Here is a 17,052-nt window from a genome sequence, read left to right as displayed (position 1 = left end):
AAAAACAAAAAAAAAAAGAGTGAAAAGGTTAAAAGAAAATCTGCCGAGTGGTCCACATTCAGAGGTTAAACTGTGCTGCTGATTTTCCCTGCTGAACTTTTTCTTTGAACTTTCTGTGTCTTTCTCATCAAGCACCACTTCACAGCAATCCATCGCTGACCACATACATGCACGCTCCTTTTTTTCTTTTTCTTTTTTAAAGCCTCACATGCACCGTCACTTCTCTTCCAAACAAAATCTCTCATCATTATCTTAAAATAGCCTCTTGTATTTATATAGTTATGCTTCCATTCATTTTTTGTTTGTTTGTTTTTTAGAGTCATGTTCTGAACAGCATCTTATGTGTGCAGGGCGCTGCTCTGCGATTCATAGAGATGGAGCAGGATTTAAAGGTCAGGTGTTAGGCAGGAGTAGAGCTTTTTGCACTGGACAGACTGGGTTTGGGCTCTGGTCTGTGGGGTTTGTGCTGTGGGCTGCTGCGCAGGTTGTCATCCATCTACAGCAAAAGGATGTACAGTTTAGTTAGTGCCCACAAGCACAAGCGAGAAATGAAAACACACCAGAAACACGACTGAGATGGTACCTGCAGAAAGCAACTATGAACCCATGCAAAAGAAGAGAAAAAGGAAAGCAGAAGCACCTTTTCTATCAGATTGGACTCTTTGTTTACAAGCTGAGTTAGTTTCTGGAGGTTGGCATCCATTGTTTCCTGAACAGGTGGGAGAGGACCTGGAGAGAGATCAGGCGAGGGAGCACAGACAGAAGAAGAAGAGGAAAAAGTAGAAAGCAGACAGTGAGTGGAACAGGAGCCGTGTTAGACCATTTAACACCCAGAAGTAAAACAAACAGAAGAAAGAGAAGAAAGAAATATGTGCGAAGAATTAAAGTGCTGATGATGTTCTGTGTAAAGATGTTAGTTGTTTCAAGCGCTTAAAAAGTAAAAGCTATAACCACTATAGAGTATTACCAGCTTGTGCAGCAATCTTACAAAGGTGGTCCGAGCTGAAGTAGACTGCGAGGATGTTGTCACAGAAGCCTGTAAGGTTATCCAGCTGTCTGAGATGGCTCTGCAGAGGGCTGCTGGGAAGACTGGCTTTATGAAGGGGAGCCAGGAAACCAAACACAAAGGCATCCAGACTGGTTGGCCTAAGAGCACAAACACACACATGTACAGAAACATACACTCAGACATGTCAGGACTTATAGAAGGTCTTCATAAACCCTCAATCAGAAAATCTGTAAAGCACTTTTTCCCTGCACAAATAGAGCTGCGAGATTAATCAACTTTTCATTAAAAATTTCGCCTTCATGACAAATTATGGAAAACAAAAATGATGCTTAAAATAAAATATTTTGCTGTAATAAAATATTCCTGATGTTGTTTTTCTCCTTCCTAAAAACTTAAACTCACACAGTGTTTAATTCAGCTTGAGCCAGGATGATGGGAAAAAAGTATTTTATTAAAAAAGAGCGATCACAAAGGAGTAAAAGTTGTAACCAGACTTCTATATATGAGCTAAGATGGGATCTGTCCTCATCAGCACTTGCAGGCTCATGTGGTGGAAGCTCAGGCCGGTGGTCACTCCATTCTGGGCTAAATTGCTGACGCGTGCTACCAGAGAGTAATGAGAGGGCAGGAATCGAGCACGCTACAAGAACCAGTGTCGATCATCACCAGTCAAGCCCTCACATGGAGCCCCCAAAGGGAGGAGAAAGAGAGGACAGCCAATAAACACCTGGTGAAGAGTACTCCAGGTAAACACCCAGAAAACCTACATAGGTGAAGGACTAAAGAATAAAGAACTTTGTTTATTCCATGTATTCATTTTTAATAGGTTTTCAGCTGAATTGCAATCCAAGGACAAGCAAAGATAAAAAGTTCTCAAATAAATCAGAATTATGCGAGTTTTTCAGGTTTTTTTAGTCTATTCTGCTTCCCCATAGCAGTCTAACTGTGGAGTGCATGAATGCTTCTCTAACTAAACACAAAAAGTATGCAAACTCTGGAGAACTCACGAGTTGCCAAAGAAGAAGTTAGCTGTTCCCAGTCTGTAGGAGAGCAAGTTCAGGCACTCTTTAGCATCACTGTAGATCTACAGGACACAGAGAGAGAGACACATTTACAGCTCTGAAAAAACAGAATCTCACTCCAGGCGAAGTTTAAACTGCGTCTAAGCGATGCATCGGTACAGAGCGGCGTTTACCTTTCCCTCCACCTCAGAGATTCTGTGCAGCGGCGCCTCTCCTGTGGTTAAAAGGATGCGGGAGAGGGCGCCGCTGGCGAGACGTCCCGGTACGAGAAAATTCAGCGGGAACGGCGAGCGTGAGGCGAACCAGGGCCGTGTTAGATTGGAGTAGTTTTCTGCATCGACCCAGAACGTGTGCAGCTGTGGGACGCAGACATCACCCTGTTAGCTTATGACCACATGTTGTCAGGGAAACGGCAAAAGGAAAGACTTACCAGAGCTGGTCGCAGCTTCTCCTCCAGCAGAGCAATGTAGGCCATCGTGTCTGCTCCTTGTCTGGCTGTCAGCTCATAGTCTGCATTAAACCTCTGTTTAAAAAAAAAAAAAATAGATGTAGAGATTTATAGATTTGGCTAAACAGTTTAGGACACATGCTGAAGAAGCAGGCACACTCACTTGTTTCCTCAGAAAGTTAAGAATTTGTGTTGGTTCTTGAACTGCAGTGTCGCCACAAAGCAATTCTGGGACAGTCACTGTGATTAATAGAAAACACACATTGAAGTTGGATATTACAACTGACTAATGTCTTATTAAAGACAATCAAGTTCATCATGCTCAATGTAATTTACATTTACCAGCCACAACGGGGAGGCTGGTAATGCTTTAATCATGTGTGTGCGTGCTATCAAGGAAAAATGCGGTCTCTCGAGAAATAAACTGTGGGAAGAACTGCCTCAGAGATGGCTCTGAGTACTCTGGCAGGCATTTACATGGAAGAGTTTGTTAAGTCTGTGCCACAACCATGCAAGACGCAGTCGCAAAACCTTTGCAAGTTTGCTGCATGAACAGATGCATGAACAGATACAAATATTTTAAAAGAATGCATGAATTATGCATTCTTTATAACTATATGTACAGTTATATATTCTTTTATGGGTTCACTGATTCTCTGTTTAAGGCATGCAGAGCCTAAAACTGTAAGACTGTGTTTATGGGAGGGTGCAGCCCACCTGTAATTGTTTTCCATGTCCAGTCTATTGGAGAAACTGCGACTTTTGCCCCAGAAAACTTGGTGTATGCCTGAAAGAAAACACAGGTTAGGGAAGGTTTTTAAAAAATATATCACTTATAGTTCAAATGTAATGTTATGTTGGAACAAATGATCTAAGAGCAAAAGTACTACAGGATACAACTACTTTCAGGGAGATGAGTACTAGACTTTTTAGAGCCACAGTGCAGGACTGTGACACTTTAATCAAAGTTTTACACAATCTCAGTCTTGTAGTACAGATGAAAGCTCGCCGCAATCAAGCAGGACTTTGGCATCGACTGCAAATTCTAATTTGGCACAGGGACACTATGATTACAGCGCTCACCTTCAACAGCTCCAGAGAAAGAGAGAAAACGTAAATAAAATAACAAAAATTAGAAGAAAAATTAAAAAGGCATCAAAATAAAGACCAGCAGGTGCAAAGGTTAGGGCTACAGGGGACTATTGTAAAGGTGTGTCATTCCATCTTTTAAAAAACTGGGGCAGATACAGATATCTATTTTTGTTCTATTCAGATTAAACTATCGATTGATTTTTTTGGTGTTTTTTTTCAGTACAACTTGGCATATTTGTTCAATCCATCATGAAAGTGGAATCAAAATAACATTTTGTGACTAAAAGTTTAGTGTTAATAAAAAATACTATACATGTTTTATTTAGCAGTATGTAACTTCATTGCATTCAGAAATTTTCACTAGTTGTCTTTTGCAATGTGAAGTTTTTTTTTTTTTAGTGTGTTCTCAAATATGAGAGTATACAGGACAGCTTTAGCTTAGTTTTTTCAGATTTTAGCTAATCAGTATTCACACAGAGCTTTTGAGATATTCATGTTCAAACACTGGTTCAGATTTTTTTTAAATGGGTTGACGCACCAGTTTTCACAAAAATATATCTTGAAACACAAATCACAAGTTTCAAACTGATCATTATACATGTTCAAACTTTGAACCATAAAATGTTTAGGCAAATTCGATGATTTGAATCGAAGAGACCCAGCTGCAAAAACCTTTTAGTAAAAGAAAGTCACTTTCAGTGTTTACAATGATCTACAACACACCAAACACAAAACAGCAAATCACAACATACTATAACTAAACCATAACTAAATCAATACATAATTATTTTCTAAATCAAGAAAGGTTTACCAAAACAAAATGATGCATTCAAAACAAAAAAATTCCACATTTGCTTCCAAAAACATTAAACTACATTAAAACTTCTGTTTTTAAATTGAGTAAAAGGTTCAAGAAGAAATGAAGAGGGCACACTCTGTCCTGCTCCTTCGTACGATTAAATTGTAAGGCTGTTAAAGCCATCAGAGTCAAGAAACAAAATTATTCCATTAAAATCTGACATTTAAACTAAGAAAAAGTGTCACCTTGTGGCAAGAGCACCCAATGACAGACAACATGTTAGCAGCAAAAAACTGTTAATTTTCGGACGGTGTTATCAGGTTAGCTATCATCTACAGCTTTTTAGCGAAAACCCTTCAAATACACCTGAAAATATAAATATTTTTTTAAATCCGAGGCTCAACCAGCTGACCTTGAGAGATCACAGCTTTTCAAACAATGGGAGTGACTTATGACAACCAGCTACACATGAAGGACAAACCCTGCAGCCAGCACAGCCGTGACTCTGTGCTTGGGACATGAAGTCCAGCTGGACACGCTGTTATTTTCTATCCTGCACATCGATGCGGCTAACTTACCAGGCAAGCTGCAGCAGGTAAGTTAGCACGGAGGCTAACCACAAAGGACAAGAGAGGAGACGAAAAGCAAACCGGAGACGTGACGTGCCGTTTTAAAAGCGGCTCCAGGTGCACTGAGCGTGTTGTGTTTGTAAACAGGCTGTGAGCTTACCAGAACTATGAGGGACTCGGTGTGAACAGAAGGCAAACCCCAGTCTCCTCCCCAGCATCTCAGCTCCATGGCAGCCGCCATGTTTTGGTTCATTCAACGGGACACTGACGTCACAGGGTACCTTTCACATCAGAGCCTCCAGGGTTAAAAAAAAAAAAAAGGAAGGAAGGAAGGAAGAAACAGAAAAAATCAAGTCGCATAACAAATATTAAGCATTTTCTGTAACTCTTTTTAAAAAATTATTAATTCTTTTATTTATTGATTCATAATTCATTACTGTTCTTTTTTCTTTTAAAAAAAGCGTTGTTTTTCAGCCAAATTATTTTAAACAAAGATACTGGCCCAGCTTCTTCATGGCTGCTTCCACAGTGTGAAACAGTCTCTGTGGGACTGCAGGTCACATGGCAGCAGCATTATGTGTTTAGGCACGTACCATAGTCAGCTTGGGGAAGTTCAAACCAATTATCAGAGTGGAGTAGAAAGGAGATTGAGACTACTTTGCGCATGGCATGGTTGTTGGTGGCAGACATGCTGTCATTTATTTTCCCCCACACAACCATCTCTGGGGTTTACAGAGAATGGTCCAAAAGGAAGTGAGCAGCAGTGCTCTGGGTGAAATTACCTGGTTGGTGTGAGAGGAGAATGACCACACTGATTTGAGCTGACAGGGAGGAAACAGTAACAGTGAAGCCAATAACTTTTTTTTTTTTTTTTTTATCAGCGAGGTATGCAGAGGAGCATTTTTTAAGACATAGTACTTTGAAGCATTAAGGCAGGTGGGCTTCACCAGATGCCTCGTCTGTCAGCTAAGAACAGGAGACTGAGGCCACAGTTCACATGGGCTCACCAAGATTGTACAGGGAAAAACATGTTGCCAGGTCTGATAAGCCTTTACTGCTGACACATTCGGATGGAAGGGTAAACAGAATGAAAGCACGGATCCATCCTGCCTTGGATCAACTGTTCATACTCCTGGTGGTGGTGTAATAGTGTTGCAGATATTTAGATATTTGGCACACACAGATGGTTCCTGGTACTAACTGAGTATCGTTTAAACGCCACAGCCTACCTGAGTATTGTTGCTGATCAGTGTGCCCATTGTCGGATGGCTGCTTCCGGCAGGATAATAAGCCATGTCACAAAACTCAAATCATCTCAGTTCTTCAGCATGATAGTGAGTTCAGTGTACTCAAACAGCATCCTCAGTGACAAGCTCTCAATCCAGTAAAGCATCTTTGGGATGTCATGGTTTGGGAGAGTCACATTCGATATTTGCAGCAACTGTGTGATGCTATCATATCAATATGGACCAAAATCTCTCAGTAATGTTTCCAGAAGCTTTTTCAATCTATGCCACAAAGGATTAATGCTGGTGAAGGCAAAATGGGGTCCAACCACCTTCTAGCAAGTGGACAGTGAGTGTATATTATATAGTAGCTACAGTAGTTCTTAATTTATCCTTTATTTGTTCCCTGCCTTGCTCCTTAGATACTTCCAGGCAAATTTGGAGCTATGGTGATGAGGTTAGCAAGAAAAGCAAATACTCAGTGAATAAATGTTAATTGTAATTAAACTCTTTGATCAGCAACTAAGTCATGTGGTTAATGTTTCTCCAGTGTTTTATGCTGCTATTATGGTAATACTTCAGAGCCAGAAATGACATGCTGAAAAAGTCATATCACTCAGTTTCTCTTTAATATTCTCTAGTTTCATACATTTAAAACAGCAATCTGTCACGAAACACTGATTTATTAAACAGCACCAATGGAACAAGCAATCGTTTCATATTTAGATTTCCATGTAAAGTAGTAATTTCCATTTCAGTGTTATTTTATTGATTATTATTTTTACCCGCCAGAGCAAAACGTCTGTCCAAGAGCTGATAGGCAGACTGTTAAAGACTGCCAGGTGTTTGTTCAAAGGCCAGGCAGCCAGACACAGGCAGATGTACCGCAATAACGCACCGAGGGATGGTAAATGTCTCTCACTGGCTCAAACCAGCAGCTGAGATGTTGAAATGTACTTGAGGTTAGTTAAAGGAGAAAGCATTAAGACGAGCACCAGACATCTATCATCAAATGTTTCCAGGACTGAAAACTGCCCCGAGCCTCGCCCTCTCTGCTCCTCCTTTCCTGCATTCTCCTTCTCAAAAGAAGCTTCGCAGAGGTACAAAGAACCCGTTACATTAAATCAGTTTAAAATTAAAAACATCTGCTGTAGATTTATGCAGTTCAGCTGGCTTACTGAGGATGGGCCAGGGCATCGGATCCTCATTTATGGCACACATTCATGATGTTTGTGAAAAAATAACAACAGCCAGCTGGAACCAAAATGTTCCTCCCTTGAGCTTCACAGGCATCTGGTTGGCTGTCTCTATACAGTGTGATTTAGAGCACTTTTCAGCTACTTTATTACAAATCCCCCAATGTAGCATGACTCTAAATAAAAAAAATGGGTCATAAATACATAAATCCCACACACATTTAGCTCGTATAGTATGTGGAGAGAAAAAGTCTGACAGTCATTTTCAGAATCAAACAACTTTCCAATTCCCTTTTTTAGTTTTAGTTTTACATTTCTTGTTTACAAATTATTTAATCATAATTGCTCTAGCAAGGGGACACTCCCCCGCCCAGACTATTAAAATGGTCTCTTCACTGTGCCACTTTCGTAACAGTAGCGGACACTCCCCTTTGCTTTAAAGGCTGTGGCTGTGGACACAAGACCATCTCACCTCTGCTGAGATTTTGGTTCAAGATCTGGAGTTTTTATTTTCAGCCTGTGTGAGATCAGCTTATTGATCTTCAGGAGGACAGTTCAGAAACAGGACTTCTTTTGAGGTGTGCCCCCCCCTTTGAAGCGCTGATGATTGGTATGTGCGTCAGAGCGGCAGCTCTGTCCCTGCTGCTGCAGCATCTGGTGCTCACTGTCACAGCTCAAGGTGTTGGTAAGTGCTGGCGGCATCTCGCTGTGCATGCCCTTCTGCAAAGCATGACATATTTTGTTTCTGTGTTCTTTATATGTTAAACTTAATCTTTTCTGCTGATATATTCCTAAAAAGCTTTTGTTTGAAACTGAGTTGCACAAAAAAAAGGGAAGGAGGGGGTAGCTTTGGTGATGATGATTGCTGGAAATTAGGTTGGCTTTTTTGTGGTTGTAGAGTTTTATGTCCAGGATCCAGAACAGTCTGACCTAAATAAGGTGGTAGAAGGACACTAACCGTCATCTGAGAACTGCATTTGCAAATCTTTGATTTTCCTGGAATCTACATGCAGATCTTTCCGTGCAATTTCTTGTCACTTTGTATTATTACTGAAATTCCACTAATGGCAATGTGAAAGTGTGTGAGTGGGTGTTTGTGTGCGTGAGTGTGAGGCAGCGGGTTTGTTCCAATGGAAAAAGTTTACTGCTGGACCTTTCTGCAGCTCCCGTCTACCACACCATAAAAACACACAGCAGGGTGCTGACATGAATGCACACATGTGCACACGCGCAAACACACATACACAAGTACACTGTGACACATAATAAAACACCACAGTGCACTGACTCAGCAGCAGCAAAACAAAGTGTGCTGGGAGTTGCAGCCAATAAGACAAAATACTGAAAATACTTAGATGAACTCGTCATTTGCTTTGTTTTAAAAATATGTCTTTTCTCTTAAGATTTCTTCTCACAATCGTGGTATAGTGCTAATCCAGTGTTCTCCTTCCTGTGTTAGTCTACGACCTGCTGGTGTCACCAGACTGTCTGCCAGACTTGCTCCAAGGAAGCTTGAAGAACAAAGGAAGAGATGAGGCTTTCCTGCTTTCGTCCTTTAGGCTCCACAGCAAGGCACCCACCTCTCTCTTCAGTGTCATCAACCCCACAGACAACACTAAATACCTTGACCTCACCATGCAAGCCAAACTGAGCAAAGGTGAACACTGACACATACTGAGGAGCTTGTGGCAAATGCAGGCCACTCTATTCTTTGTTTTAGCTTCTTTACAGCTTTCATTCAAGCATCTCTGTATCCGCAGTGACTGTTCGTTACCAGAAGACTGATGGCAGATTTGGTACAACCAGTTTCAACCATGCATCCCTGGCAGATGGACAAGAGCACCACGTGATGCTCCATGCCAGCGGTCTACAGCGTGGCCCTGGTCGTGTTCACATCTATGTAGACTGCAGGCTGGCTCACACTTTGGATGGTGTGCCAGCCGCGTTTGGGTCACTTCCACAAGGTCCCAACAAGGTGGCACTCAGGACGCTGCAGTCAAGAGGACAGGTGAATGAGAAGTTTGTAGCTGAGAAAGAAAAAAAAAAAAAAAAAAAAAGTACTGACGATATGGTGCATGGAAACAAAAACAGTGACGTTTCAAGATCTCATTTTGAGTATATTATTTTGAATAAGAAACAACCCCATGCTTCTCTTCAGCCCGGCTGACAAAGAGTCAGAGCTCCGTTGAACTGAATATTCGGTTGTATTGTAACTGTAACCAGTAAGGACTTCATGAATTTCTTTAAAAATAACATTTTAATAATTAGAGAAAAAAATTACTCGCAACCATCTCACAGATGTATCATTACATACAGCTGCTTTCAATACTATTGATATTTATTTAGAGTTTTTCCCTCTGATCTTTTTGGGTCAATGCCAGTAATTACTTACTCCAAATCATCAACATGTCCTTTAGACCCCGTTCCTACAAGAGTGCTCAAAGAAGTCCTACCATTAATTAATGCTTCAATCTTAAATACGATCACCCTATCTCTATTAATCAGCTCTGTACCACAGGGCATCAAGCTGGCAGTAATTAAACAGTTACTTAAAAAAATCACTTCACTCAGTTATCTTAGCTAATTATAGGCCAATCTCAAACCTTCCTTTTATCTCTGCCACGGCGAGTAAGATGAGCCGTGTGGAAGTAATAAAGGAGGATCCAAACGCAGGCTCTTGTAAAGGTGTGAAGGTGGTTTATTAAACACAAAATAAAAATAGACAAACGGAGAATGAACTAAACTATACTGGGAACAACTAACTACTGAACATGAAGGAAGCTAGACGATGGTATATGATGGTGACAGCAGGGACACCACATGACTGGAACATGGTAGAAACACAGACGAGCCAGCAACTACTACAGCAGAAGACACAGGGAGATTACACACAGGTGGGGGACACAGCTGGGAGTAATTAACGAGACGAGACAAGGGAGGTAAACTGAACACACCCACATGAGACGCAGACCTTCACAATAAAACAGGAACAAGACATCACTACACAAAGACGCAGACCAGACACAGAACTAAACCCACACAAAACATGAGAACACAAACCCTGTGAACAAAACCCTAAACCAGAACCACAGTAATATAATCTATCGTAAATAATCAAAACACCAGAGAACCCCAAAACACTCCATAATGCAAAAATAAACCCAAAACATAATAAACTTAAAATGCTGGGTCGATATTAGATATATGATTTCCTCTTCACACACAAAGGTTAACTATGGCGTTCCACAGGGTTCTGTGTTAGGAACAATTCTGTTTATATCATACATGCTTCCCCAGGCAGTATCCTTACAAGGCATAGCATACATTTTAACTGCTATATAGATGACACCCAGTTCTATCTGTCAAAGAAGCCAGAAAACACACACACACACACACACAAGTCTTAAAAACATAAAGACCCCGGTGACCACTAATTTTCAGTTTCTAAATTCAGATAAAACTGAGGTTATGGTTCTCTGCCCTAAAAAAATAAGAAAGAAATATGATACAACTAGTCATTATAATTAATTATAATATTATAATTAGAATATAAAGTGCTTTGAGGCAACTGTTGTTGAGATTTGGCACTATATAAATAAAATTGAACTGAATTTAATATTCCAATTAAACATTCTCACTATGCTCCTGTAGTTTATTCTGTTGTTGTTTATTCTATAAGGGTGAAGTGACAGACTTGAAGCTAGTAATAGAGGACACCATAGACAATGTGGCCACTCTGCAAGACTGTACCATGGATCAAGCTGAATCTCTGCAGCTGCTGGGTGAGTTACAGCACGCTGACTCACATCACTGGACATTTCTCTTCTTGCAGATGTGATTTTGACTGTCTAATTATGATTTGCAAAATCTGCACAGCTCTGCAAGGTGGCAGGATGATGCAAGATCAGGCCACCATAACAGAGCTGAAGAGCATGTTATCTGAGATGAAGGAGCTGCTCAACCAGCAGGTAACCTTTTCTGCATGCTGGTCTTGTGTCTCTCTCTCATGGATAGCTACTTGGATGGATTCAGGGGCTAAATACAGAAAAAAAATAAAATGAAAGGGCATCCGAGCATTTTTAACACAGAGCTTCAATAAGCAGATCTATAATGATGATGTTGTTTATTGCTTTTATGGATGTTTTTCTGAATGCACTTTGATGCTGAGATAAAATGAAATGCCTGGGGGATGCTGGTAGAGAAGAGACTTCCTAGGTTGTTTGGTAAAATAGGCTGCATTTAAAATAAAAGACGGGGGCATATTCACAACAGAATTGGTTTTGCATTGTAACATCAGCTTTTTGCTGTGAAATGTGAGAATCCAGACTGTGAAAACCTGCTGCTTTTGTCTGAAGGTGTCTTGTTTCAAGGATTTGTGTAACCCTTTGCATCAGACAGCTGAGTAAAAGCAAAAATCACACATTCAACGTAGCAGCAGATAGAAGTGCATGGTTTCAGATTACCATCTAAAGCAAGGGATTTATTAGGCGATAAGACATGAAACTGAGAGCCAGAGGTGATAACAGACTATTATCACATTACAGAGAGAAATGATTATGTAAGGAAACACTTATCTTGGCGGAAACACATTTAAAACCTTATCAAGCCTCAGTTGTATTTTTACAAGTTATTGAAAGGTAAAAATCTGGTTTGCCTCCTTTGATAAGCTGTAAAGTGATGACACTAATACCCAAGCTCACAGTTTATTAACAGTTTTACACTCTGTGTCTTTGTGCCTAAGATTAAGGAGACACATCATCTGAGGAATATCATCACAGAGTGTCTGAGCTGTGGTAAGCAATACAGAAACAATGTACTAATTTACAGTATTTAGACACTAAAGGGACCTTTTAACCTTTATCTTTGCCTGTGTGCTCCAGACAGAATTAATGGCGATCCAAACAAACATCCTGTTCCAACGCCTCAGAACTTTGTCATGCCTGACCCCCCGGCTCCGTGCCCACTTGGGACCTGTTTCAGACAGGACATGTGTGTCCGTTCCCCATCGGGGTCTTTCCAGTGTTCCCCCTGTCCTGATGGATTTACAGGAGATGGAGTGTATTGTGATGATGTAGATGAGGTATGAATTGAGTACCACTGAGTCCAAGTAGCACTATACATGTGTGTGTGTGTGTGTGTGTGTGTGTGTGTATATATATATATATATATATATATATATATATATATATATATATATATATATATATATATATTAGGGGTGCAACGATACTCGTATCGATATTGAACCGTTCGATACAGTGCTTTCGGTTTGGTACGCATATGTATCGAACAATACAAAATTTGTAATTTATTTTATCAAGTTTCCTTCTGACGATCCTGTCTGTGTTGAGCGCTCAGTGAATCTGCGTTCGACTACTCCGCCTAGGCTGCACTGTCAAGCGCAGATCCACTAGGCGTTCAACACAGATAGCATAGTCAGAAGGAAGAGCGCAGGGCAAGCTAGCGAGACAGAAGTTAAGCTCTCCTTGCAACATGGCAAATTGAACCTCCCCCACCCTCATTCAGATCTGGCGTTTGGAATTATTTTGGTTTTCATGTGACATATGACCCTGAAGGTAAGCGCGTCATGGACTAAAGTAAAACAGTATGTTGGATGTGCCACGCAAAGCTCAATTACATGGGTGGGAACTAGTATGTTAGCGCAGTTAGCTCGTTAACGTGTTGGCCGTCTAGCCCCACGCAGGGGTAGCTCGTTAATGGAGATTTGCCGTGTTGTGGCGTTAACGTCATTTCAACGAGATTAACGCTGACAGCACTAGTGGGAACACAACGAATATGACTGCACATTTACTCCGACATCATCCTAGTGCAAAGACAAGTGGAAGACAAAAACAACAAGCATGCATGCTACAAACTTTACCCGAGTCATTTAGACAGCCGTTAGCATATGATTCTCCTTATGGGGACCTGATATGTTTAATATTGTGGCGAGCTCAGACAAGGAGGAGACGGAGGTGTCGTTTGGTCTTGCTTCCCGTGAGCTAGCCAGGGAGCACAGCCGTTTATTGACATCTGCAGAAGAACACTGCCGCTAGCTAACTGCTCAGCGCGGCAACCGCACAGCAACAACAACAACACACAGGGCGCCCTCTGACCCCGGAAGGACACACCGTCGCAGCGAGAGGGCGTCACCCGTCACTATGGCAACATAAACAAAACATAACTGTACAAACAGAACCCCGAACAGCCCTGACCCGCTACATAGCCCCCCACCTAAGGGGTCAGTCGTCCCCGACGACCCCATTGCCCCACACAAAGTCCTGCAAATGTCCAGGTGCCTTCTTTTGGCGCACCGGCTGGTCACGACTGGCGGGGGAAAAGTTACTCGGGTCAGAACATGGGGTGCCACCATCATCCCACTTCTGACACCAATGTGGCGAGCTCAGACAACGAGGAGACGGAGGTGTCGTTTGGTCTTGCTTCCCGTGAGCTAGCCAGGGAGCACAGCCGTTTATTGACATCTGCAGAAGAACACTGCCGCTAGCTAACTGCTCAGCGCGGCAACCGCACAGCAACAACAACAACACACAGGGCGCCCTCTGACCCCGGAAGGACACACCGTCGCAGCGAGAGGGCGTCACCCGTCACTATGGCAACATAAACAAAACATAACTGTACAAACAGAACCCCGAACAGCCCTGACCCGCTACAATATGCTGCTGAGAATATAGCCCAGAAGAAGCGTATAGTATAGCTTTTATTTTGGAAAGAGCCATTTCTCTGTAATAAACTCTCTTTTCCAAAGATGAGTGATTCCTCAATCAGATACAGGTGTTACCGCGCCCGATCCGCGGCCCCGAACCGTAGTAAGGAAACCTCTGGCAGTTACTTGAAGGTTCCGTAACTGACTCGTAGCCGGCAACAGCTTACTATACAGGTCAACTCCGCTAGCAAAAAGATCGAAGGAGGCGTAGGAAACTGCTTCACCGAACTTTATTTCTTCTCTAAGGCACGAACACCGCGTACAGTGGGCTGAAACAGTTTACTCACAGCGAGCATCGCCGACACACCTCTGGCTGTCGATGGAGTTATTGTATTCCTTTTATTTCTTTTCTTTTCGTCTCTTCTGTAGCTAACCGTTACTTTTTCCCCTTCTCCGCTCTCTCTCTTCACACACACACACACACACACACACACCAGGCAGTCCCGCTACACACATCCCGAATACATTTCCCATCAGGCTTCATCCTTAAAGGGCCATGCCTGTAACACAGGGCTTGCAAAATCGCTAGCCCGACGTCCCGGAGCTAGGGATTTTTCCAGTCGGGCTACCAAAATCTATCTCTGCCCTGCCCGTCGGGCTATCATAGGAAGGAAAAATATATGTCAATGCTTTTGCATTCTTTCGGATATGTAGCTGGGTAATTATGTCATTGGCATCGGTGAGCCACTGTCAATATGTGACATATTGAAATCGCGTTTGAATTTGCGCTTGTTTTTTGCTTTCACTTTGCAAATGTCCAGGTGCCTTCTTTTGGCGCACTGGCCGGTCACGACCTGCGGGGGAAAAGTCACTCGGGTCAGAACATGGGGTGCCACCATCATCCCACTTCTGACACCAATGTGGCGAGCTCAGACAAGGAGGAGACGGAGGTGTCGTTTGGTCTTGCTTCCCGTGAGCTAGCCAGGGAGCACAGCCGTTTATTGACATCTGCAGAAGAACACTGCCGCTAGCTAACTGCTCAGCGCAGCAACCGCACAGCAACAACAACAACAAAACACATGGCGCCCTCTGACCCCGGAAGGACACACCGTCGCAGCGAGAGGGCGTCACCCGTCACTATGGCAACATAAACAAAACATAACTGTACAAACAGAACCCCGAACAGCCCTGACCCGCTACAATATGCTGCTGAGAATATAGCCCAGAAGAAGCGTATAGTATAGCTTTTATTTTGGAAAGAGCCATTTCTCTGTAATAAACTCTCTTTTCCAAAGATGAGTGATTCCTCAATCAGATACAGGGCTCGCAATATCGCTAGCCCAGACGTCCCGGGGCTAGCGATTTTTTCAGTCGGGCTACCAAAATCTATCTCTGCCCTGCCCGTCGAGCTATTGTAGGAAGGAAAAAAATATGTCAATGCTTTTGCATTCTTTCGGAAATGTAGCTGGGTAATTATGTCATTGGCATCGGTGAGCCACTGTCAATATGTGACATATTGAAATCGCGTTTGAATTTGCGCTTGTTTTTTGCTTTCACTTTGCAATCGGGCGAACTGTGTATAGAGAGCGACAGTACTGATTGGTGAGTGATGATAATTTGCGCACCAATTCCTCTGACATCGTCTTATCAATCGTTAGCTTACTATGCAAACATGAGAAGTGAAATCTCCCGCAGCAAGCTTAAACATATGAGAGGTTGATTGCGCAGAGAATCGCTGACCGTTATGTGAGTGTGTGTGTAAAAGCAGCAGGATATATATTTTAGTTCTGCTGAGCCAAATAAGACAGGTCAGGGTGAAGATATATATATACATATTTATTATATATATATATATATATATATAGTTATATGTGTGTGGTGTGTGTGTGTGTGTTATATTATATATATATTATATATAGTATTATATATTATATATAAAATAATATATTTGTATGTGTGTGTGTGTGTATGTAGTGTTGTGTGTGTATATATATGTGTGTGTGTGTGTTTGTGTTTCAGTGCCAGTTTAATCCATGCTTTCCTGGTGTTCGGTGCGTAAACACTGCTCCTGGCTTCCGCTGTGAGAAATGCCCCCGAGGATACACTGGACCAGAGTTAAATGGAGTAGGAGTTTCATATGCTAAGACTCACAAACAGGTAAAACAAAATAATGCACTACATAAGAGTAATTCTGTTTGATTCACTGCTTACAAAAACTTTTATTTCGTGTACTTTATGCACACTTTCTCTCAGGTGTGTGAAGACATAGATGAATGTCTGGGCCCGCCTGAGAATGGAGGTTGCACTGCCAACTCACACTGCTACAACACAGCTGTAAGAACACGGGATCTGCATGGTGCATGCTTTCAGTGTATTGTTTTTTCACATTTCTGACTCTGAACTCTGCACAGGGTTCCTTCCGCTGTGGAGAATGTAAAGCTGGCTTCACAGGTGACCAGAATACAGGCTGCCATGGTACCAGACTTTGCCCCAACGGTCAACCAAACCCCTGCGACATCAATGCCGAGTGTGTTGTGGAAAGAGACGGCAGCATTAGCTGTATGGTAAGACTTTGTGAACAGAAACATAAATATGAATATGAATAAATTTATTGTTGTGTCACTCTAAACAGTGTATTGAAAATGTCATCACCACCCACCCCGACCCTCTTTTTTGCGTGTGTGTGTATGTCAGTGTGGGGTTGGTTGGGCTGGCAATGGCTATGTGTGTGGAAAGGACACAGATATTGATGCATACCCTGATAATAAGCTTCGGTGCAGAGACAACAACTGTATCCAGGTACTACTTTCAACACACCCCACCTTCTCTCACATTCAGTTCATCCCAGTGTTAAAAAAAATTGTGCTGCTTGTGTTTTCCTATTCGTTTTCCAGGATAACTGTGTGTTTGTGCCAAACTCTGGCCAAGAGGATGCAGACAGGGACGGGCTGGGTGACGCCTGTGATGATGATGCAGACAGCGATGGCATTATTAACGTAGACGTGGGTGACTTCAGCCTCTGCATGT

General features: G+C 42.2%; 2 protein-coding genes across 6 annotated transcripts in view; one reads left to right on the top strand and one right to left on the bottom strand.

Annotated features, from left to right (window-relative positions):
- Window positions 1-87: 87 nt before the first annotated feature.
- Window positions 88-5,460, bottom strand: mtx3 (metaxin 3). 5 transcript variants are annotated; one of them, XM_040019602.1, is made up of 10 exons: window positions 5,377-5,460; window positions 5,100-5,235; window positions 3,197-3,266; window positions 2,643-2,719; window positions 2,462-2,554; window positions 2,205-2,387; window positions 2,017-2,093; window positions 989-1,146; window positions 641-729; window positions 88-496 (listed from the first exon to the last, which is right to left on the bottom strand). In XM_040019602.1, exons 2-10 carry the CDS (start codon window positions 5,190-5,192, stop codon window positions 401-403), a joined length of 936 nt encoding a protein of 311 aa, XP_039875536.1. In that variant the 5' UTR covers window positions 5,193-5,235; window positions 5,377-5,460; the 3' UTR covers window positions 88-400. The 5 variants fall into 5 exon arrangements, with proteins under 5 accessions (XP_039875536.1, XP_039875534.1, XP_039875538.1 ...); XM_040019600.1 differs by having other exon boundaries at window positions 968-1,146; window positions 5,377-5,458; XM_040019604.1 differs by lacking the exon at window positions 641-729 and having other exon boundaries at window positions 5,377-5,458.
- Window positions 5,461-7,735: 2,275 nt separating this feature from the next.
- thbs4a (thrombospondin 4a) overlaps window positions 7,736-17,052 on the top strand; it is a 12,966-nt gene continuing 3,649 nt past the window's right edge. The window contains exons 1-12 of the mRNA XM_040019587.1: window positions 7,736-8,046; window positions 8,821-9,018; window positions 9,122-9,369; window positions 11,041-11,143; window positions 11,238-11,329; window positions 12,103-12,154; window positions 12,242-12,441; window positions 16,045-16,182; window positions 16,279-16,359; window positions 16,437-16,589; window positions 16,720-16,824; window positions 16,920-17,027. Coding sequence (XP_039875521.1) covers window positions 7,965-8,046; window positions 8,821-9,018; window positions 9,122-9,369; window positions 11,041-11,143; window positions 11,238-11,329; window positions 12,103-12,154; window positions 12,242-12,441; window positions 16,045-16,182; window positions 16,279-16,359; window positions 16,437-16,589; window positions 16,720-16,824; window positions 16,920-17,027 — 1,560 coding nt within the window. The 5' untranslated portion in view covers window positions 7,736-7,964. The remainder of the gene's footprint in view (window positions 8,047-8,820; window positions 9,019-9,121; window positions 9,370-11,040; window positions 11,144-11,237; window positions 11,330-12,102; window positions 12,155-12,241; window positions 12,442-16,044; window positions 16,183-16,278; window positions 16,360-16,436; window positions 16,590-16,719; window positions 16,825-16,919; window positions 17,028-17,052) is intronic.

Source organism: Simochromis diagramma, unplaced genomic scaffold (genome assembly GCF_900408965.1).
Source record: "Simochromis diagramma unplaced genomic scaffold, fSimDia1.1 OVJJ01000822.1, whole genome shotgun sequence".
Taxonomy (NCBI): Eukaryota; Metazoa; Chordata; class Actinopteri; order Cichliformes; family Cichlidae; genus Simochromis; species Simochromis diagramma.
The sequence above is the reverse complement of the archived record's forward strand: the minus strand, read 5'-3'. Positions and strand labels throughout refer to the sequence as shown.